Raw genomic sequence first — 22225 nt, forward strand, 5'->3', positions numbered from 1 at the left:
ATCTTTCTCTTTACATGGATCAATCATTGCCAAACACAACCTGTCCTTTCACTGCTATGGTGATGACATACAAATATATCTACCAGTAAAGTTTGACAGATTAAGAAACTACTTCTTTGTCTGTTTCTCAGATATTAAGCAGTAGCTGGCTAAAATTGTTTTTTACATTTAAAGGAGAATAAAACGGAATGTATTGTATTTGGTAACAGAATAGCAGCTAACCTTGATTCTTCATCTAGCTGTACCACTACTGTTAGAAATCTTGGTGTGGTGTTTGACTCAAATATTTAAACCTGACCAACAAGTAAACAATGTGGCCAAAGCCAAATCGTTTTTAAATCGTAATGATCTTGAAATGACTGTCCTCACAACATGACTTCACATCAAGACTGCTGCAATTCTTTGTAGTTTAATGTAAACCAGTCTTTATTGAGTGTCCTCCAAGCCATACAGAATGTTGCTGCACTTCTCATAAGCACTAAGATACATCACCATGTCACATCAATACTTAAATCCCTTCACTGGCTCCCCATTTAATCTAGGGTTGATTTTAAACTTTGAATGCTTGTTTTTAAAGCTCTTAGTGGTTTGACTCCATTGTATTTGAGTGATATTTCAACTGTTCTTGTGCATGGATGAGTCAGGTCTAAGTAGAAGCACGGGGGGGGGGGGGGGGGGGGGGGGGGAGGGGGATCCTTTTTTTGTGGCAGCTCCTAGACTTTGGAACGAACTCCAAGCCGAATTAAGACTTAGTCCAGACTTGGCCCTCTTGGAGTCAAGATATAAGACATATCTACTTAGGATGTCTTTTAATACCTAGCAGTGTTTGGTGCATTTTTATTTTAATTTACTCACAATAAAGCCCTTTAGTTAACACAGTGGTTTTTGTATACGGCAATACAAATAAATGTACTTGAATTATTATTATTATCACCATTATTGTTATTATTATCATTATTATCATATTATTATTGTTATCATCATCATCATCATGATTGAATAATAAAGCTACCATACAACTGAACAAATAAATAACATCCCAAAGTCATCATATTAAAATCTTGGTGCTGCTGGCCTCACACTGGCCACTAGTTAGTACGTGACGGGTGAGATGAGCTACAGGATAGAAGCACATGGTGTTAACGGAGACTGGGATGGGTGCAGAGCGCTTAACGGGAGCCAAGACAAACAGCAGAGCTGACATTTATCCTGTGCTTAGAGCAAAGTCATTCTGCAAGTACCACACACACACAAGCAGACAAAAGAGAAAGGGTGAGGTTATGTGCAAGTTATGAATATTTGTGGATAAGATCTTTCAGTGTTTGTAGTCTAATGTGGTCATATATGCACCCTTTATTCATCAGCTTAGGCCATGGACCGGCATAATGTTTGTTCAGGCAACATGACATTTCAAAGACTCTGGCTAGGCCTGTGTGGAAGCTGATTTGGTGATATTGACTATTGTAGCAATCTGGGTGCTGCTTGAGCTTGCCAGAGTCTACAGCTCTACCAGCCATTATCGCAAAACTGGCAAGTGGAGATAGACCCTGCCCTTACTGTACAGTCTTTGATTATCACCTTTTGTTTTGATATTTTTTACCTTTATGTTTATCTGCATTCTTCCATTCGCCTCTCACTTTGCTGCTGGTACACCTGAATTTCCCCACTGTGGGATAATTGAGGATATTTCTATACCATTATAAACATCCCAATAAAAATGATTTTCCAGCTTTCATGGAAAATGACGACTCAACTTTAAGAGGGCCAAACTTCTCATTTATACTTCCCTGGGACTTTTCTGGAAGTATTATACAGAAAAACAGGTATTATGCATGTTTGGAATTATTGTACAATTGACAATAACAGTGTCATTGTTGAACTCATTGAACCCAAACACCTGAAAGAAAATTGGTTAGGGTATTCAGGAATAACCTAGAAGCCAACCAAGTTTTAGTCCCAGCATACTCTGGGAGAGAGAGTGCTGACCAAGGACGAAATAGCTCCAAAATAGGGCTGGACAATAATTCAATATCAATATAAAGTATATCACAATATAACTTTATTCAATGAAGGCGATATGACATTTATGATATTTCCATATACATTACTGTCTTTGATTGCAGCATTTGTCACTGACTGACAGTGTTTTTTGTGGTTTTACGCGTTTTATTTTTTTAAAGCAAATATTTCTAAAATGTTATATGGGAGGAGTTTTACAAACATGGCAAAATAATTGTCATAATTTTGTACAGACATCTGCGGTGGGCATTCTTGGCAGACTTTCCGAGGCTTTTATTTTGTTTGTCGATATCATTATATTGTAATTATATTGTATCGACCAAAATTAAGAAATATATCATGATATATGTTTTGGTTATATTGCCCAGCCCTATTCAAAAATCAACACGGCCAAGCTAAACCGAGGTGTGCAGCTTTCAAAGCTTTCTCCAGGAGACATTTGGCCTGCATTGTGTAATGAGATGTATATTTAGCCATTTAGCTAAAAATGACAAGAACTATGTCTGGAGGGGTCAAGGTGAGTCTTTTGAACCTTGGCACACTACAGCTATTAAGTGTGGTGATGGCAGGAATATGTTGAGGCCCTGTGTCACTCCCAGTTATAATGGTGCCCTACACAAAGAGGAGAGAACGAGGAAAGAGGTCTACCTCCAAATTAGTTCATTTTATATCAGTAGTTAATAACTATAGCTAACTGGAAAAACTATCCCAAACCAAGCAGGCAAACATAAAGCTTATGGAATGGGCCTGGCCTGAACCATGATGTGAACCCTGTGGTCTAAGCTTTTAAACCAGATCCTTGCCGAGTTCTAATATGATAAGAAGATTGGTTAAAAATACGTAATTGTCCTCCTTTTAAATTGGAAGAAACCCAATAAGTTTAAACTTGTGCTCCAAATTCTTGTTTTCATAGAAGTTGTATGTTGTATCTCACACTATGAGAAAAGAACGGTTCATATGCACCATTAAAATCTCTGAATTAGAGTTATGAGTTGCTGATGAGTCTTCTAATGAGGACTTACTCTGCAGACGGACATCTGGTTGGTGGTGAGGGTCCCCGTCTTGTCAGAGCAGATAACAGATGTACAGCCCAGTGTTTCCACCGACGGCAGGCTGCGAACAATTGCGTTCTTCTTGGCCATGCGGCGTGTGCCGAGGGCCAGGCAAGTGGTGATGACTGCAGGAAGGCCCTCTGGGATGGCAGCCACGGCCAGGGCAACGGCAATTTTGAAGTAATAAATTGCCCCCTTGACCCAGGAGCCGCCATGGACGGGGTCGCCGAAGTGGCCAATGTTGATGACCCACACAGCCACACAGATCAAGGAGATGACCTTCGAGAGTTGCTGGCTGAACTCGTCCAGCTTCTGCTGCAGCGGCGTCTTCTCCTGCTCTGTGGATGCCATCTGATTCCGGATCTTACCGATCTCCGTGTTGACGCCCGTAGCAACGACAACACCGATGGCACGGCCGGAAGCAATGTTGGTGCCCTAAGAAAAGCAAAAAGATAAGCACAAGTGAAAGAGCAATTACATTTTTTATAAACATAGCTGTTATTGATGTACACACTGACCTTACATCAGCAGATGTGCACCAATATCAAGAGTCTGCTTGTATAGTTTTGACTGCACTGATAGCTTCCTCATATGAAAGAAGAACCCTGCAGAGGGTTTACTCACAGAAAACAGCATGTTCTTTTTGTCCTGGTTCACAGCTCTGGGGTCAGGAACAGGGTCAGAGTGTTTGATGACAGAGACAGACTCCCCTTAAAGCGACAACACAGATATGTCTTGTAATAGATTTCACTATAGATCACAATAGGCCTGCACCGCGTTATCGCTATATCACTATACACAGTATGCTCAATGCTAATGATTCTAGTGCCATGCTTTCAGGCTTACAGTTGGGCACACCTGTTTAATGTAGCATAGACCTTTTTTAGAAGGTAAAGATGGTCAAGCCATTAAGACATTAAAACACTACACATTTCCTTGTCACAACGGCAGACGATAGTATGAAGTCCCTTTTACAATCGTTTTAGCAACATTACCCATATGATCGCATATTGAGTGTTTTCCTGCAATGGCGCAGCCCTAAACAGCATGTTGACCAGGCCATATCATTAGGGTAAGCAATGCTTCGCGTACAACACCACAAAACGTTTAACACTTTTTAGATATGGCAATGATTGGTGTTCGGTGGGAGAAGATGGATACCTGTAAGGATGGACTGGTCCACTCGTAGAGTAGTGGACTTTATCGAGGTCACTCTGATGTCAGCAGGCACCTTATCACCAACTAAAAAAGAACAAAAAGGAAAGAACTCAGTAAAATAATGCTTGATAGCATGTTTTTCTGATTCTGGCTCTCCTGTCCTGTTGTCTTGGACTTTACTAAACATGACCATACAGCACATCTTCTGTCACTCTTTGAACTTGGAGACAGTGTCCATTTTTATTGGGTTAGCACAAAGGCAGGAAGAAACCAAAACAAACAAAAACAAAAACATGCTGCCTTTCTGGTACATATGAAAGATTAGAGGACTGATGGTTTTGTGAAATACATGAAAGTTATTTTTAAAGTTTAACATTATAGAAAATGTACTGTGGTGATAAACCCTGTGATATTGGTGCTAAGCTCTAATCGACAATGTTGAAATTCCCTAAGACTGATGGTAAAACAGGGTTTGGTTACTATGCAACAGTTTTATTTAAACCACAGTCACTAGGTTTAAAGGCAATAAGAAATGCAGCGTGTATGTTTAAAAAAAATAACTGAATGGGATTATTATCTACCGTTTAGGGGCACAGTTGTGCTTTTTAAGGTGACACGTGTTGGCACCACAATTATTATCTAAATATTTTTAAGGGTCAAAACCAAGAGCATCCAGCAAAAACTTTACACCATAACAGGTCTCAAAATACCAATTAAAGTTGAATAAAGTCCCAGCTTCTGCGACCTGTACATACATTGTGTTTTTACACCAAAGTATTGCTAAGCAGCTCCTAGACAGCTGGATCTTTAAACTCTTTTTGTTTTTCTGGAAAAAATCTTTCAGGGGTCTTTTTTGTTGCCAATTTTACAAATACACTACAAATCCTCCCAACCAGAAAACATAGCATAACGTAACTGTTTTAGATCGCAGGTCATGATATACATTTTTTTAAAAGCTCATCCAATACTGTAAGAGGGGAAGCAAACAAAAGCTTAAAGAATAATAAGAAACATGCCACATAATGTGTGTACGTTTATAATTAGATTTTGGACTTTAATATAAATCAAGCTTTAACTCCTAAACGATCAATACTTAAGAAACATCAAATGCAAGGACTCCCAATTAACTGTATTTTAAAGGTCAAGAATGATTCTACGTTGTTTACTTTTCGTTTTTACAGTCTGGATAAGCTTTGAGCGCCATTAACTTTGCTTAAATACAAAGCTGGTGCAACAAACACTATATCTGTGCACAAAAAAAAACTACCCAACAGAAAATAAACACCTCAATCTCCAAGCTGGTGGTGGCAAATTTCCTAAAAAGAAAATCCTTGAGAAAAATGAATTCAATCATTTCCCAGAATGACTCAAAATCTTTCAAGGAGCTTCTGGAATGCATTTATCTCAACCACCATGACATGCAGCATCACTAAATTGTTAGAACTCACTCTTTTAGATTAGATCAAAAAACAAAGCAAACTTCTACATAAACACAGAAAAGCAGCAGAGAATATGCACCCTTAATAAGGTAAAGACTGTGTTGAACACTAACGGAGAACTGCAGTGTTCCTGCAAGTGACTGGTCAGACCCCATTAAAAATCCGTGTTCAGACAATATGTCCTCGGGCAAAAACAAAAACAAAACACTGATGGGTTCAGACCAGGATCAGCCTCCAGCCACAGGTAAACAACAGCTCGATACAACCTTGATGGAGTCACGTTGCCGTTGCACATGGATCAATGATTTCACCACCCTTCTGTTCTCTCTTCACTCTCTGCACCTGTCTGTGTCTCCGATGCAACACTTTCTCTTACAAGTCAGAGGTAAACTGCAAAGTTGGACCTTCTGCCCATCAAACATTCATATTGTCACCTTCCTAAGATAATGGTCAATTTTTGCCAAAACAGATTTTTTGCCTAAATTAACTTATAACTTATTGCCGTATTAGTTTGCGTTTTCGAAAAAAACCTGAAACTAATTATTTTAGGAAGATGGCAATATTAAACTTGTTAATTAATGCCAGAAGCATTTAAATTACTAAAAGGTCTATAATGAGAACAGGTTAATACTTTTATGTTGCAGACTGAGAATTGACGTTTAATGGAAATGTTTTCATAGCTGCAAGACTATGGAGCTTTGTGGCATCTTTTTTCCCCCAAAGCAGTAGCCAACCATGACTCCAGAACAGCTTTTTTTTTTTTTTTTTTTTACAAAAATGTTTAGTTTATATTATATGTATATTTGTCTACCAGCAAAACAGATGAGATAAGAGAGGCTTCCTTGTACTCTCTCCGATAACCCCCCTAAAAAAACAAAAAACAAAATCCAACCTGAAGCACCGAGTTAAAACTTGTCAGTGTTAATCCGAAGAAAACCGTTTCTCACCGGCAGACGACTAATTACAATCTAAAATTCCACAACAAAAACCCGTTGGACGTAAAACTTTACTGCCGGCTTTCTAACAGACATCCAGCAGTGCTGCAGACTAGGAAGTTACTGGAATCAATGCCTAGTTTTTACAAAGTTATGCTTCCAACACCACTAAAATGTTCCTAAATACCATCCTTAGTGTCACTTTAAAGGCATGCCAGATGCAAAAGAGAGTACCGAAGTGACTAAAGTTTTTTTCCTACCATACTGAGCATAGAGTAAGGCAGTACTGCCCCTCCTCCTACCTCTTGCACCAGACCGTCTATCAGCTCGCTAAACACTACTACTGCTCCTTTACTTGCAAGAAAAATAAATGATGTTTGGTAAAAGGCGCACCAACTGTTAAGTCAAGCTGTAAGTGACATATCTGTTAAGCAGGCTAGCCTGATTAATATCAGCTCATTATACTGGCGAAAAGCACTTGAAAACGACATTCAGCAGGTGTTTATTGTATGTTTGTCCAAGTGTGTGCGTTGACCCTGTCAGGATTCTGTCAGGTTTTTTTTCTCAGGTCCCCATCCTGATACACCCCGATCCGAGCAAACAATCTGTCCTTGAGATTGACGCTTCTGACACTGGTGTTGGAGCAGTTCTCTCCCAGCAGTCAGAAACTTCATCACTGTGCGTTTTTTTCTCGTCGGTTGTCTCCAGCCGAACGAAATTATGACGTAGGTGACCGTGAGCTACTTGCTATAAAGTTAGTCCTGGAAGAATGCCGACATTGGCTGGAGGGGTCCGAGCAGCTCATAGTCATCTGGACGGACCACAAAAATCTTGCATACCTGCAGTCCGCCCAACGACTTAATCGCTGGTTCCTCTTCTTCTCACGCTTCAACCTGTCCATCACTTACCGTCTCGGCTCCAGAAACATTAAGCCAGACGTCCTGTCCAGACTGTATGCTCTGCAAGAGTAGGAAAAGGAACCGGCACTCATTTTGCCACCCAACTGTACCTTTGGCGCCCTTTGGTGGGATTTAGAAGACCGCATTACCAAAGCCTTGCAATTGGATCCGGATCCTGGAACCGGACCAGCTGGACTCACCTACGTCCCGAGATCCGTCTGTCCTGATGTCCTCCGTTGGTGCCACGACTCCAAGTTCTCAACCCATCCTGGTATTTACAGAACCCAGTCCCAAGTTTCCCGTCGGTTTTGGTGGCCCTCCTGGACCAAAGATGTCCGTGATTATGTCCGTACCTGTCCCGTCTACGCCCTGAACAAGCCTTCTAATAGGCCCCCCGCTAGACTTTTAAACCCACTTCCCATACCCAAACGCCCTTGGTCACACATAGCCTTGGACTTTGTCACCGGTCTCCCTACCACTCAGGGTATGACAACAATTCTCACAGAGGTTGATCGTTTCTCCAAGTCTTGTCATCTCATCCCCATCCATAAACTGCCCAACGCCCTCCAAACCGCCGAGCTTCTCATCAAGCATGTCTTCAGACTCCATGGAATCCCCTCTGACATCCTCTCTGACCGGGGTCCCCAGTTCGTCTCGCAAGTATGTCGAGACGAACGGCCAAACAGAAAGGATGAATCAGCAGTTAGAAACAACCCTCTGTTGCCTCACCTCTTCCTCACCGTCTGAGTGGAACAAGTATCTACCCTGGGTCGAATACGTCCTTAATTCACATGTTTCCACAGCCACCGGTCATTCGCCTTTTGAAATAGCTCTGGTTTACTCCTTCCATCTGATGAACTCCAAATCCCAGTCAACTCCGTACAACAGTACATCCTCCTTTGCCAACAGACCAATACTGCTCTCTATTGCATTTCACTGGTCCCTATGAGATAGAAGAAAATCATTAGTCCGTCCTCTGCCCATCTCCGTCTGCCACCTCATTCCCGTGTTCACCCTACCTTTCATGTGTCCCAGATAAAACCCGTTCTGTCTAGTGACTTGTGGTACGGTTAGTGGCCACTGTCCTGTCGACAGTTCCTTGTTTCTGTGAGTCAGATATTCTAGATCCTAGTTTTAACTTTTGTCTCCTGTTTCTCATAGTTCGTTCGTGCTTTGGATTACTCACCTGTCATGTCTCCGTGCTCTGAAGACTGGTTCCTGAATCCCTGCCACTCAGATCCTGCTCTGGCATTCCCCTCGAGCCCACTTGGTATTACCAAGCCAGATTAGAGTTCCCTTCCTTGAATTCACTCTGGTTCCTTCAGCTGCTCACTGTACCTGCTCTCCGCTGTGGCGCTGTTCGGGCTCCCCGCCTTTGTTCCACCTGCCAGCTCACCTGTCACTCAGTCACCTTACTCCACCAGAGGTAGAGAACTGCAGAGTTCGTTCTTCCATTCACCCTCCCCGGATAGGTTCTACAAGTTTGACGGTAAGCTGAGCTGCAGCAGCGTTGATTCCCGCACTAGGCTCTCGTTAATCTGTCTCCTTTTTTCCTCCCGCAGCGTTTCCGACCCTGACGTTCCGATCTTTGTCTCCGGCTCACTTTGTGAGCATTTATTTAGCCTAATAAATATCTTTAACTGCTTATTGTTTCCCGACTCTGTTCTGCATGTGGGCCAAACACCTTAAAACCATGACAGACCCCAAAACCACAATAACTATTAAAGTTAACATTATTATACCAGTGATAATCAATATTAGGGGTGTAACAAGATCCTGTCAAACAAGATTCTTTCAAATTAAAATGTCACGTATTTCTGATCTAAACAGAATCCGTTAGTGAGGTCCACTCGCTTTCAGCATGCGACTTCCTCTGGGAAGCAAGTATAAGCCCTTATTAAAAACAACATAAATGAAAAAGAGTGCTTTATGCTTGACACTCAAAACTTGTGAATTTGATTTTGAAGAAAAACAAGAAGTTGTTTTTGAATTTATCTCCTGGTTGCATGCAGAGGAAATGTGCTTCTCTGGGATGTGCTTCTAAATCAAAATTATTTAGATTGATGACTCAACATAGATTATTCTAAACCCAGTTTGAGATTAATTTATTATATTTGTGAGAACAAAAAGCATGTACAATGTTTTTTTGTTTTGCTTTAGGGCCTCCATAGAAGTAGATAACCATAAAAACCACAGGTTTGGGCAAACTGGAAATATTCTACACCAATTACAGATTATATAAATCACAGTTTGCAGTCAGTGAAACCTTTAGTCTACAGTTATATTCAGTACATTAGAATATGTGTTCTGAGTCTTGTTTGACAGATTAGAGGTCCCTTTTGAAAACGACAACCTTACAGCCGGTATTTAATTTTCTTTAAAGCCTATATTTCTGTATTAAAACTTCATCGGTCTAATGTAATATCCTAATCTTAAATCTTGTGTTTTCATTTGCTGTAAGTCTCTGTAATTAATCTACATAATTTGTTTCATGTGTGAATCTAATTACTGAAAAGAAAACCTTTGTAATTTTATAATTTACTGAATATGACTATTTGTGAAAACCGATGAGAATCATTTGGTGGTGGCGTGAGCTCGATGTCGAGTTTAATGATTTAACTAATAAAAATAATGATAAATCAAGTCATTATTTCAGCAGCAGTATGATAAATGGTTGCTTTTCATTTTAAAATATAACATTTTTATGTTATGCACACAAAGCTTTATTCTACTGTGAGATCCTCTACTGGTTCATGCCTACTGCACACTCTTTTTCCAGCGCTCCATAATCTACATTTTGCCATTTGCTTGACTTCCTTTGCTGACGGGATAGAGTGGAAGAAAGGGAATTTTGTGATGCTTAAGAACGTCCATGTTCCTCGGTAGTTTTACTCCTACATCTATGAGACTGATGGTGAAACGGGGTGGGAGAGGCGCTTGTGGGGAGATGTGTGTGTGTGTTGTTGTTGTATGGAAGATGGCTGGGGGCTGCAGGTTCACTGTGGCCGGACCGGCCGAGGGCACTAAAGACATGCTGTTCAAACGCCTACCCTCTTTCTGCCATGGCCTCCCACAGACAACAAGAAGAGAATTTATGCTAATAGATCTTTGCAGAGTTATTACACTTCAGTATTCAGGGGGTAACTGGAACGAAGCGGATGCCCTCCAAACAGAAATAAACTCTCGAATCAGTTTCCATCCATTCAGCAGAACTCCAGAAAAAATAAATTAAAAAAATCGGAGCGCATTGCATAATCTAGATGAGCAGGGATCCTGCTTCACGTGCACAGTCATCGTGACTTGTTTTTTGGCCAGCCTCCGTGAAGGTTCCCCTCCTTCAGGTTCCATGTAAACCCCCCGGGTAGTTCTTGACAACCTGACCACCACAGTGTTGCCGTTCAAACAAGAGGGGAAAGTTCCAGTGGAGGCGCAGATCACAACTGCGTCGTAACCATGCTTGGCTCTGCCTGCAGCAGCGGTGGATACTCTCTCTCCTCAGGAGCACTCACTCGTGGTCCACAACGTCCTTTTCCAAAAACCCCATTCAAGTTATTCTATTTTCTGCAAACCTGTATACTTTGTGGTGAGCCTCTACCAGTTGCGTATTCTATAGATTTAAATTGACTGGAAAATTAGATTACAGTAATTGTTAAATATTACAATGTCATGTTTGTTCTTTTATTAGAATCTCTCATTTAAAATCTCTAAAAACTTGAAGAATGCAAAGAGCTTGGACCTACGCTGTAGCACTGACATAAGTGACTGACATCTACTGCCACAGATGTGTTAGTTAGCAGAGTGGGTATGATTGGAGACAGAGGCTGGGCTGCAGACCTGTTGGCTGAGCACAGCTAGGACCAGACCTCCAGACTGGCACCGACGTCATCTGCTGATTGGGCGTCGATTGTCACACTATTTATTACTTGCTAGGGGGCAGATCAAATTGTATCCCAACCAAAAGCAAATGAGATTGTATTAATAATCCATGATTTATTATTAAATGGATTATTTTTAAGTGAGTTTGATAGAAAAGTGAAAAAATCCTCAGAAAGGTGGAAGACTAAACACTAGCTTGACCAATTTCCCCGTTTTAGCTGATTTTAAAACACAGGAATGTACAATCTTCTATCTCATTGCAGAAATGACGACCAGCGGAAAAGTCCAAAAGTTGATCTCACTCTTGCTACACTGAGAGCGAACTGATGAGTTGGAGCTAACGAGGTGGACTGATGCCACATTGGTGCTTCATTTTAGTAAAGTAGCGCAGATGTTTTTCAGCTGACAAAAAACACGACTTGCAAACAACAAACTTAAAAATTTTCCACTTTCCTCTTGGGAAAGTGTAGACACTTCCTATCCACTAATATTGGTTTGTATCCTATAGGTAGGAATTTTAGTAATTTAACAACTCAAAAGGGAGATTGCTTTCAGTGGCTTTTAGCCTTTCACCACTTTGAAGATTTATTTTCTTTCCTACAAGTGCGATATTACACGCTTCAATTACAGTTAAGAGAACCAAGCATAACTACACATAATCCCACTTCAAAAAAAATCTGAGCTAGCCCTTTAAATATCTAAGCTCTTCAGTTTTATTCATCAGAGGGCATTTAGCATTAAGAATAAGGGTTTTTGACAATATGTAATCCAGCCAACCAATCAGATAAAAATAAGCCCAAAAAGCAGTATTTGTGTGATGCTGCATGCTGTGCCTCCAACCCATTCCTGTAATGCAACGGTTGGACAGGGCCTGCAAATGCTGGATCCCCAGCAGCAACAGCCCTGTAAAAATCAACTCCTTTTCAGCCTTAGTGCTCCAGAGATGGGCCACGCAGATTTTTAACAGTGACAAGAGTGGTGGTAGGTAGGTGCCGGGTTTGGTACGTTCTGCCTGTGAGGGCTTGTCTTCATATGACAGAGTGTGCTTTCATGTGTTATCGAGGACACACTGGCTGTAACAAGCCCAAATTCCAAGTAAGTACTGCCGTGAGAAAAAAACAAAAACGCGCAGAGTAAAACAAGTTTAAAGTGCCCTAGAACCCCAGTAAATAAAGAGAGATTTGTTTTTTTCCCTCTCCAAGTGGTTCATTTCTGAAACAAGCAATGCCAGAGATGACTTCTCTAGGATTTGAAAGTTATTTTGTAGAATAAATTGTTTGATATTCACTTTTAGAACCTTGTTGCTGAATCCAAAGGCTTCCCCCCAAAACCCATCTGTGTTATAATTATGAATGAACACCCCAATCTCTTACTCTGTCTCTCTCACACACACACACACACACACACACACACACACACACACACACACACACACACACACACACACACACACACACACACACACACACAGTAAGCACTCACTTCTCTTCCCATAAATCATTCCAACCACCTGGAATGAGTCCCCAGCCACGGAGGGGCCAGGATTACGACCACTGCACTAAAAATGAAAAGAAAGAAAAAAACAGCCGTGCTGGGGCTGGTGTGATCTTCTTGGGGGCGGGCTGCATGTGTGCTAGGCATACACAGATGTTAGTGGAGCTCCCAAGTGACAAATGAGGCTATTTTTATCCCAGGCTGCCCATACATCGATGAGTGTACAACAGGAGAATTGTGTGTGTGTGTGTGTGTGTGTGTGTGTGTGTGTGTGTGTGTGTGTGTGTATTTGATGTTAACAAACATCAAGCACCATCCAGGTGGTGAGACTGAGCGCATGGAAAGCTGAGGGAAAAGGGAAAGCAGCGGAAACTTAAACCGGGCCTTAAATAAGAGCAGCGACCGCAGCAACTTCCACACAAACAGATACAGCTTAGCATCAGACCTGGCAACTGCGCAGCCACAGAAAAGTTATATAACCCCGTAGAGATATTCCAACGGTCTTTCCAGACTTGTGAATGAAAGGTGAAAAGAAAGGCAGAGAGTGCTTCTGTGCATGTCAGTAGTAATGGGACAGTGCAGGCAGCCAGGTGACAACGTGGTGTGGGGGTTGCCAACGCGTAAATTAGTCTCAGAAAGTGACAGTGAAAATTCAGCCTCAGCTAACCTGCCACCTCCACTATGTCTCCTGGGACTATATCTCTGGCTTTGATCCTCTGGACAGCCTTGCGATCCATGCGATACACCTTCCCCATCTCCGGCTCGTACTCCTTCAGAGCCTCGATGGCACTCTCTGCATTCCGCTCCTGTGCACAGAGGGGAACACAGCAGAAAGTCGTGCAGGCAGAAATTTTGTATTTTCTTCTTCAACTGATGGTCACACTAAATGTGTCCATTTAAAAGGTCATTTTCTAGTTTGCAGTGCCATCAAAATGTCCTGTGTTAAACAAAAAGATTTGCTTTCCAGGGGAATATGCTATGAATTTCTCAGCATTTTTAGACACCAGTGGGTGTAAGTATGTTTCAGGTTTCTTTTAATAGGGACCTGTTGTATTGTGCCAAAAAGCAGAAAATCTAAGTATTTCCATTTGTGATGATGGTGTGTTGTCCCCAGCTTCTGTTTTCTTGTAACTACATGAAAATATTTCTTATTCCTCTTCGATGCAAATTAAACGGGACAAAATTTTGTGCAAGTGCTGTGGATTGATCATGTTCCAACCTGACAGACATGACGTACTGTAACGGGCTACTTGCAAACGCAGATTGGAACAAGCTAACGTGACAAATTCCAACCTGCACTAACTGAGATAGATGGCTTCTTGGTGGTTGTACCTTCTTAGGTATGTGAACATTTAACAGTCATTACAAAAACAACATTTGCTCTCTTTGCAATCCAAACCTTACATGTCAGGACGTAATGAAAACCATCTGGTTGTTCCCAAGTTCTGAAATATTTAAAATCTAAAATTAAGTGTACAGCAACATAACATGTTGCACACTCTCAATAGCTATTAAAAAAAGCTCTTTGTAAAAACAAACTAAATCCCATGATTCGATAACTAAGAATTTCTGTCAGCAGGATTAACTGGAAATAGTAGTTTCTTTTACAGCTTTGTCTCTTACATGGCTTCTGACAAACTCTTTCCCACTTTTCTTTATATTGCATGACCCAATATTGGCCAAGCTGCAGCTGTCAGAGAAATGGCCTAAATTTGACACTATAATACTGTCATACAGAGGAATATGATCAATGACTGCCAGGTTCCTATGTCCACTGGTTAGAAACCCCCCAGATCGCCACCCTTCCCTTCTACCACCATGCTTGGGCTATTTGCATATGTGTAGAGATGCACCACAATCTCTAGGGGTGTTGTTGCTGCTTTAATGAGCCTGTCCTGTGATCAGCAGGTCTGAAGGTTTAAATTCTCACTTTTTGTGACCAACAAAACACCCAGGAGTTAATAAGTAATGTTGACAACAGTCTTTAGTGTTGAAGTTGTTACCAAGTGAAGAAAACTAGCCCTTTGAAAGTCAGCAAGGGACTTAAGGAGGAAGCACATATATGCAAAATGCTATTTAAAAGGAAGCTGTTTGTTCTCCAGCATGTCTACAGATACTTCTGGCTGCAAGAGAGCGAGAAAAAGCAAGACTTACACTAGATAACAGAAAGGCTGAATGGAGTACAGCAAAGTTGCTGTCACACAACATGTTGGATTTGGAAATGTTGGCAGACTTTTGGAAATCTCAGAATTAAGGGAAGCATCTACAGTCTCTAGGGAATACACGTAGACTGTAATGCTAGCCATGTTGACCAATAACATAGGTTAGCATAAAACGTAATATCACATTTGTTTTAAAAAGTACTAAAAACACTTTCTACACCAAATGTATTGGCCACAAAACGTGGGTCGGTGCATGTCTACAGACACGCTGCATTAGGTTTTCGCTAAACTTGGATCTGTAGATTACAGTGTAATAGTTTTGTTTTAGTCTCGTACACCTAAAGGCCATTGCTCCAGCAGTTTCCTGCAAAGAGAACTTTTTTTATTTTTTAATATTCACATAAGATTGTACACATGGGAAACATGAAAAAACATATCTCACCTGCCAGACCCCAATAACAGCATTGGCAATGAGGATAAGCAGGATAACAAGAGGCTCTACAAAGGCGGTGGTAGTCTCCTCCCCCTCTTCAAACAAAGCCAACACCTAGAAGAACATACAGCACGGGTTAGCAAACATCTTTCACTCTCAACTGACACTGTCCAAACGTTGGCAGAACAAAACAAGCCATTCAATCTGAAAAAAGAAACCCAAATTAATTTGGCATGCCATGAGAGCTCCTCCCATGCCATGAGAGCTCCTCCCTCCCATCACCTCAGAGTTTAGGGAGTTCGTCTTGCAATTGGCGGGTTGCCGGTTCGATCCCCTGCTCTGACTGTCTCTGTCGTTGTGTCCTTGGGCAAGACACTTCACCCGCATTGCCTGCTATATGGCTTTGTTGTATGGCAGCCTCGCCTCTGTCAGCCTGCCCCAGGGCAGCTGTAGCTACTAACATAGCTCACCACCGTCAGGGTGTGAATTGGGGTCTGAATGGGTGAATGACTTAGACCAGGGGTCGGCAACCCGCGACTCCGGTATGAGGCCGGTATGAGGTATGAGGCTCCGGTATGAGGAGCCGGTATGAGGTATGAGGCTCCAGTATGAGGTACACAGCCAGAGCTGTGTACCTCACACAGGCAGTCGTCAATGCTGGCTGAAGAACACTCCTCACCAGTTGGTGAAAAGATGTTTGCCAACTGCCAATAAACTCAAGAAGAAGAAATAATGCTTGCGAGTGGCTGCAGAGCGAAATAAACACAGTGAGCGCAGAGAAGGTGGCATTTTCAGATGCAGGTTTTTTGTAGTAAATTCTACAAATGACAAGGGGACCACGGTGACACAGGACCTAAAATAACATGGAGTCATTGATGAGGGTGAAGAGAGCTAAACAGCAGGGTAAGAGTCGTTTCTATATCTGACGTTTGTTCATTTTCAAAGTGAGGAAAAGCGAACTGCGCTTTGCTCAAGGCTGTGAGCGGAGTCCTGTGCGGCTGAAGTTGAGCTTCAGGTGCCGCCTGAACGTCTGATAGCTCGTCTAATGCAGCTGTTAGCTGGTTAATGACAGGAGCTTGTTTACGTGCGTAACTTTCCTGGATGTGATTAAAATGTGTTCGGATTAAAAGAAAAGTATTCTGAAAGTACCGTTTATATGGGATGAAAATCAAATAATCCAACCATGACGTGCGTTTACTCGCACCAAGATTTATTCAAAATAAAAACTCTGACATTAGCAGAGTTGATGATTTCCATAAAACAACAGTAGAAGTTTTGTACTTTGTACGAAAAAAAAAAAAAGGCAAAGATGCGTTGGTTCTGCTCCCAGTCCATTCTGTCGCAAAAAAATGTGTTATATGCAGTGTGATTTTAATTTAAAATTTGAAAAGGGTTTTATGGCTCCCAGTGTTTTCTTTACTGTGTGAAACGGGTCCAAATGGCTCTTTGAGTGGTAAAGGTTGCCGACCCCTGACTTAGACTGTAGTGTAAAGCGCTTTGGAGGTCGTCAAGACTAGTTAAAAGCCCTATACAAGTACAAGCCATTTACCATTTTTACCATTTCTGTCCAGATACATTCCAGGAACTGTGAGACCAAACATTTAAGTTCAAACCTAAGGGTAACATGAATTATCTTACATCAAACATGTCCGTTAGTATGCATTTAGACCGCTATTTTTATCCACTAGGTGACTGTTAGGTTCTTTTTTTTTCAGCCTATTTAGCCAAATAAACCAGTAGCTGACTGTTATCTGATTATCTCTATGTTTTATTCTTAAGTAGGTTACATTTGGTAAGCTATCACAAGTAAATTTATGGTAACTTACTTTAACAACAAGGTGTCACAGTTTTCCTTTTTTGCCAAATACACAAACATACACAACAAAAAAGAAACAGTATAGGACCACTAGGCCATGGCTCAAAATGGAAGGTAAAAAAAGAGCACAAAAATACTTTAATTCTTTCAAATTCAGAGTGAGATTGTAATCTTTTGAATAGGCTGAATAGAGTCCCTTTTAGCACTTTCCTAGATGCCAACTTTAGTTTGGATGAAAAGGAAGGTTACGTATGTAGCTCCAATAAAAGGATTTGACACTCCACCTACAGGACCTTTTTAAAATCCGATTTTGTGTGTATATATATATATATATATATATATATATATATATATATATATATATATATATATATATATATATATATATATAGATATATATATATATATATATATATATATATATATATATATATATATATTTATATATATATATTCACACACACATTTTATATATAAAATGAGTATGTTTAGCTCTTGTTTGTTTAGGAGAAAGAGGGAGCAAGGAGGAGGTGAGCAGGTCTATTTATATTTACCATGATGCTGTGGTATTTTTAAGCCAATGCATTCGATTAACAGCACCTTTCTGTTAATTTTCCCCTCTTGTGGAAGTAGTCAGGCACGACATAGGTTGTCCAAACACCATTTCTTTCTTTGGGCTTAGTTTTGTGCAGAGACAGCACCATTAACATCCAGCTAGCATTGCACTTCTGAGTGCCTGCTGAAAATAAGTTCGATCTGTCTCACACTCTGTTTTTTGTTTTAATAAATGCGTGAGAAAAGATTTTACACATCAAATATGTTGCCATTTCTTTGTTCAGTGACAGATTTCAAAGCCTGAATGGCTGGACCACAAAAGCAATACGACAATAAAAGCAGATCTATGTTACACTGGTCTGTCATTTGAGACACTGGTCTCAAATGACAGCAGACTATATTCTCTGCAGAGTATTGAGCCCCGGCGTGCACGTCACGGCAGCCTGAGCATGGTCGATAGCTCATCATTCCCCCTCATTTGGGACGCCAAGACTCTCTTCTGACCGAGCCGAAATTGGAGAGCAACAATGGCAGCCCTCTCAGTGAGATTGGCTCAAAAGGCGCCCGGAACAATCATCACACATTCAGAGGTCACGTTGAATACCCAACTATCGCCATCGCACTGTGTCAAGAGTTCAAATGGAGAGAGAAGTAGTTGACTTTGCAGTTTTGACATAATTACTGAGGGAAACTGGCTCATATTTGATTGTTTGCATACAGAAATCTGAGAGAAAACTTGTGCTCTACTTCATAACTGAGGTTTTATCCCCTAAGCTAAATCTGTCCGTTTAGTTTTCAATATGATAATAATTACTCAATGCTCAAACAACAAGAGGCCAAATCTCATCTTCATCTGTTCAGGGTTTAAACCCAGCATCACTCAAAAGTCCAGATCCAAATCCATATCCTGTACGAATGACAAGTAAATGCCTACCCAGCTTACACCTTGTTTTTAATGGCACAATAACTCCCACGATAGAGTCTTCCAACAATTTAAGAATCAGTATAGACTTTATATATTTTATATCAAATTTTCACAGAAAGACGGTAGTAAAAAACGGAGGCTTAGTGGAAGGGGCATGGGTTATAAACTAATCCTAATTATGACATGCAAAGCGAAACATTCAATTCACCTGTAAGAACATAATGAATAAGGAGCATCGAAGAAAGCGATTTAAACAGGGAGAAAGAAAGCCAATGTTAGCCTACCTCAGCAAACACCTCCCTGTCCAAAGATCTTCTGCAAGACGCGCGTTTACTGAAGGGGTTTTGGAGCTGAGCCGAGTCAGATGATGTTTTAGACACGATTTTGAAAACGACGTGTTTTATGTGAAGTGTTAGAACAATAAAGCTGCTTTCCAAGACAGATGAAACCTGCTTTGGAATCAGAGGACAATGTAGAGAAACTGCAGAGAGGAAGAGTTTATTGGTCCAACTCATCATTGGTGAGTGAGTTACTCATGCAATCACATTACTTTAAAATAGACCATGTAAACCCAATAAAATGAACTAAAAATCCATTCTACATATTGGAAGAGTTCATTTCACAAAAATGTTTCTTTACGTTTATAAGCAACCCATGGACTACTTTTTTAAATGACAGAAAGAGATAAGTGTTGGCTTTATAAAAGCCATTCAAATTTTTTTTATAAATTCCAATAATTTTGTCTTATTTTTATAACGACCTATTCAAGTTCAATTCATTAACCATGTTTGGACACCAAGTTTACCTTAAGAAAGTGTTTATTTTGTAAAAAGCGGAATTCTGATCAACAAAAATATAAAGTATGAAATTAGGGGACAAATTAATTGCAATTTGAAAATAAAATCTTAGGGCCTGCAGGGGCTGGCCGCTTACTGAAGATATTGCAGATATTGCTATGTTTCAGTGAGAAGTAGATATTGTAAACTGTCCCTGTAGGTTTAACCTCAGTTGTTTCAATGTTACAGTTTCTTATTGCACATTACGTTTGATTTATTGTCTTTATTCATGTGTAAAGAAACAGGCAATTTCTTGAGACATGTAGAGCAAATATTCATGTTTTAGTCGAAATGTAAGCAGCTTACGTTCAAAAGCAAACAGCTGTAGATATAAACAGCTGTTTGCTTTTGTCTGTGAGCGGTGGTCAAATTTATTAAATTGGATTTGCTCATTACTAGTTCTTCTAGTTCTGTCAAATTAGCAGGAAATCAGATTTAGATAATTTTAACCGCATTTTTAAAAAAAAGTACAGCAATAATGACAATAAAAAAGGTATAAGGAAGACTAAGAAAGCTCAATTTGGATAGCTTGCTGTAAATTGTAGGTTTCTTCCTCTATTATATTTGACTCTCAACATTAACCGCATAAAATGAGAAGGTGCTCCAGTTTTTTTGTGTCAGGTGGTTGGGGTGGGTTGCTGTGTGGTTCCAACACCTCTATTGGGGCTGTGGCTTGCTTTAGGGGTTTAGTAAGATAAAAATCACAAACACCACACCAGAAATACAACAGTTGATCAGCCAGAGATCTGATTAGGCCAATTTTTCCCCAATTTCTCGCTCTGGTTTGTGATTGGCAGGGTAAATGCTAGAAACTGTTTTTGCCCCTGTATTTTTAAATGCATCAAAACTAAGAAATTACACGATTGTTTGTCTATAAATACATCCACCAACAGCATGAACCCTCATGCTCTTTTTATGAGTACAGTAGAAATCTGATAATGGTTAAGGCTTTAATTGGGAAAATCTTGTATTTCCTAACTTCCTTAATCAAATAACCTTTCTTTCCCTTTTTTAGGTGTTACATTTGTGAACGAATCAGTCAAAAATAAGAATCTGCAAGTCAGACCAAAGAGAACAATCCTGATTGGTGCATCTCTACAAACAGGAACAGAAAAGAATAGCTCTGGATACAATAAACTGAGATGCTTATGAATAAAATTCTACATTTTTGCTGTACATTTGCACAAATACAAATATTTAGGGGACTTAACCAGCTCCATTTTACCTTGATGTGTAGTGATTATCCCTATTGTCATGCAATGCAAAGGATGCTGGACAATCTTTTAACTCCAATTTGAATTTATTCAAAACTGCAACCAAATGAGTCCTAGGTTAGGGTTTAACTTTGACTCGACTCTCCCTGTGCCACTCCCTGATCCCATTGGAAACATACAAAACAGTCAGCAAATAGACGTATGAAAGGAATACAAATATCTCATCTATCAAAAGGAAAGCACTGAAATAAGGAGAAACTGATCAAATGCAACATAGTTTGGAGTTTGTTTTGTGTTGTTTCTAAAGAAGCCAAATTTCACTAAAGCCACAGTGAGGTAGAACAGCACAGGGGTGCTTTTAGCAGTGCTGCAGCTGCTGTGTTTCTCTATAAACGCAGAGAAAAGCTCATCCCACACTCCTTAGTCACTGACATGAGAAGCAGTAAGAGTTATCTTCTGTCATAAACATTTTAGAGCAATTTTCCAACTCCCAGAAATAGCAATAGCAATTTTCATCCCAAGACAGTGGGGAAGTGCTGCAACAGATGGAAAAAAGTAATTAAACAGGCAGGATTCCCTCCCTCCACCCCTCTGTGACCTTCTCCTCCCTCAGGCTGCAGCCAGGGTCGCAGTTTGAGGCACCACAACACACAGAGTTTTGATTCATTATTATATATTCCTGCACAGAGACCCCATCAACACAGCTGAGAAGGGGTCATTTCGAACCTTTTTTTTTTTTTTTTAAACACGCTTCCACGTGGAAAGGGAGCTATTTGTGCTGTGAAAAAGTATTTGCCACTTTCAAAACATCTTCTATTTCTGGTCTCGCCTGTTTCAGATCAAACAAACCTTATTTTGAGACAAACTATACAGTTTCTAACTTATGATTTCATCCATTAGGGGAAAAACAAAGCTACCAGGCACCATGTGAAAAAGTAGTTGCCCTGTACAGTACACCTAATACCTGGTTCTGCCACCCTGGGCAGCAACAACTGATACATTGCAACCTTCATTTTGTATTTTTCGGAGTCATTAAGAGAAGGTCCTGCAGGTGTGCTTATGGATTATTGTCCTGCTGGTGGTGCGCAAGTCATCCAGGCATCTAAAATACCCCCACCCCCCCCACCATCACACTGCCGCCACCATGCTTGGATAATGCCTCTCACTGTGCCTCATATTTAGTAGAAATTACACTCTTATCTGTTTTTGAATTTCTTTAGATCAGAGCATAGAACGTTTCTTTTTTAGATCTTTCAGCCTACTTTATGTAGTCTGACAGGTTGTATTTAAGTGATGTCTTAAGTCTGCAGGTCTGTCAGTAAACAGGGTGGGTTTGGCTAGAGAAACTGAACAATCATCAGAAAACTAAATTTTGGCGGTGCAGCAGTGGCAGAAAAACCCAACACATACAT

The 22225-nt window shown here is 40.5% G+C and overlaps 1 protein-coding gene across 2 annotated transcripts in view; it reads right to left on the minus strand.

Annotated features, from left to right (window-relative positions):
- atp2a3 (ATPase sarcoplasmic/endoplasmic reticulum Ca2+ transporting 3) overlaps nt 1–22225 on the minus strand; it is a 79575-nt gene that overhangs the window by 32465 nt on the left and 24885 nt on the right. For both annotated transcript variants that reach the window (XM_012856859.3, XM_012856861.3), the window contains exons 4-8: nt 15477–15581; nt 13540–13678; nt 4233–4313; nt 3696–3781; nt 3042–3506 (exon numbers count right to left, since the gene is read on the minus strand). In XM_012856859.3, the coding sequence (XP_012712313.2) occupies nt 3042–3506; nt 3696–3781; nt 4233–4313; nt 13540–13678; nt 15477–15581 (876 nt within the window). The remainder of the gene's footprint in view (nt 1–3041; nt 3507–3695; nt 3782–4232; nt 4314–13539; nt 13679–15476; nt 15582–22225) is intronic.

The sequence above is a fragment of the Fundulus heteroclitus genome, chromosome 11 (assembly GCF_011125445.2).
Source record: "Fundulus heteroclitus isolate FHET01 chromosome 11, MU-UCD_Fhet_4.1, whole genome shotgun sequence".
NCBI classification, from domain to species: domain Eukaryota; kingdom Metazoa; phylum Chordata; class Actinopteri; order Cyprinodontiformes; family Fundulidae; genus Fundulus; species Fundulus heteroclitus.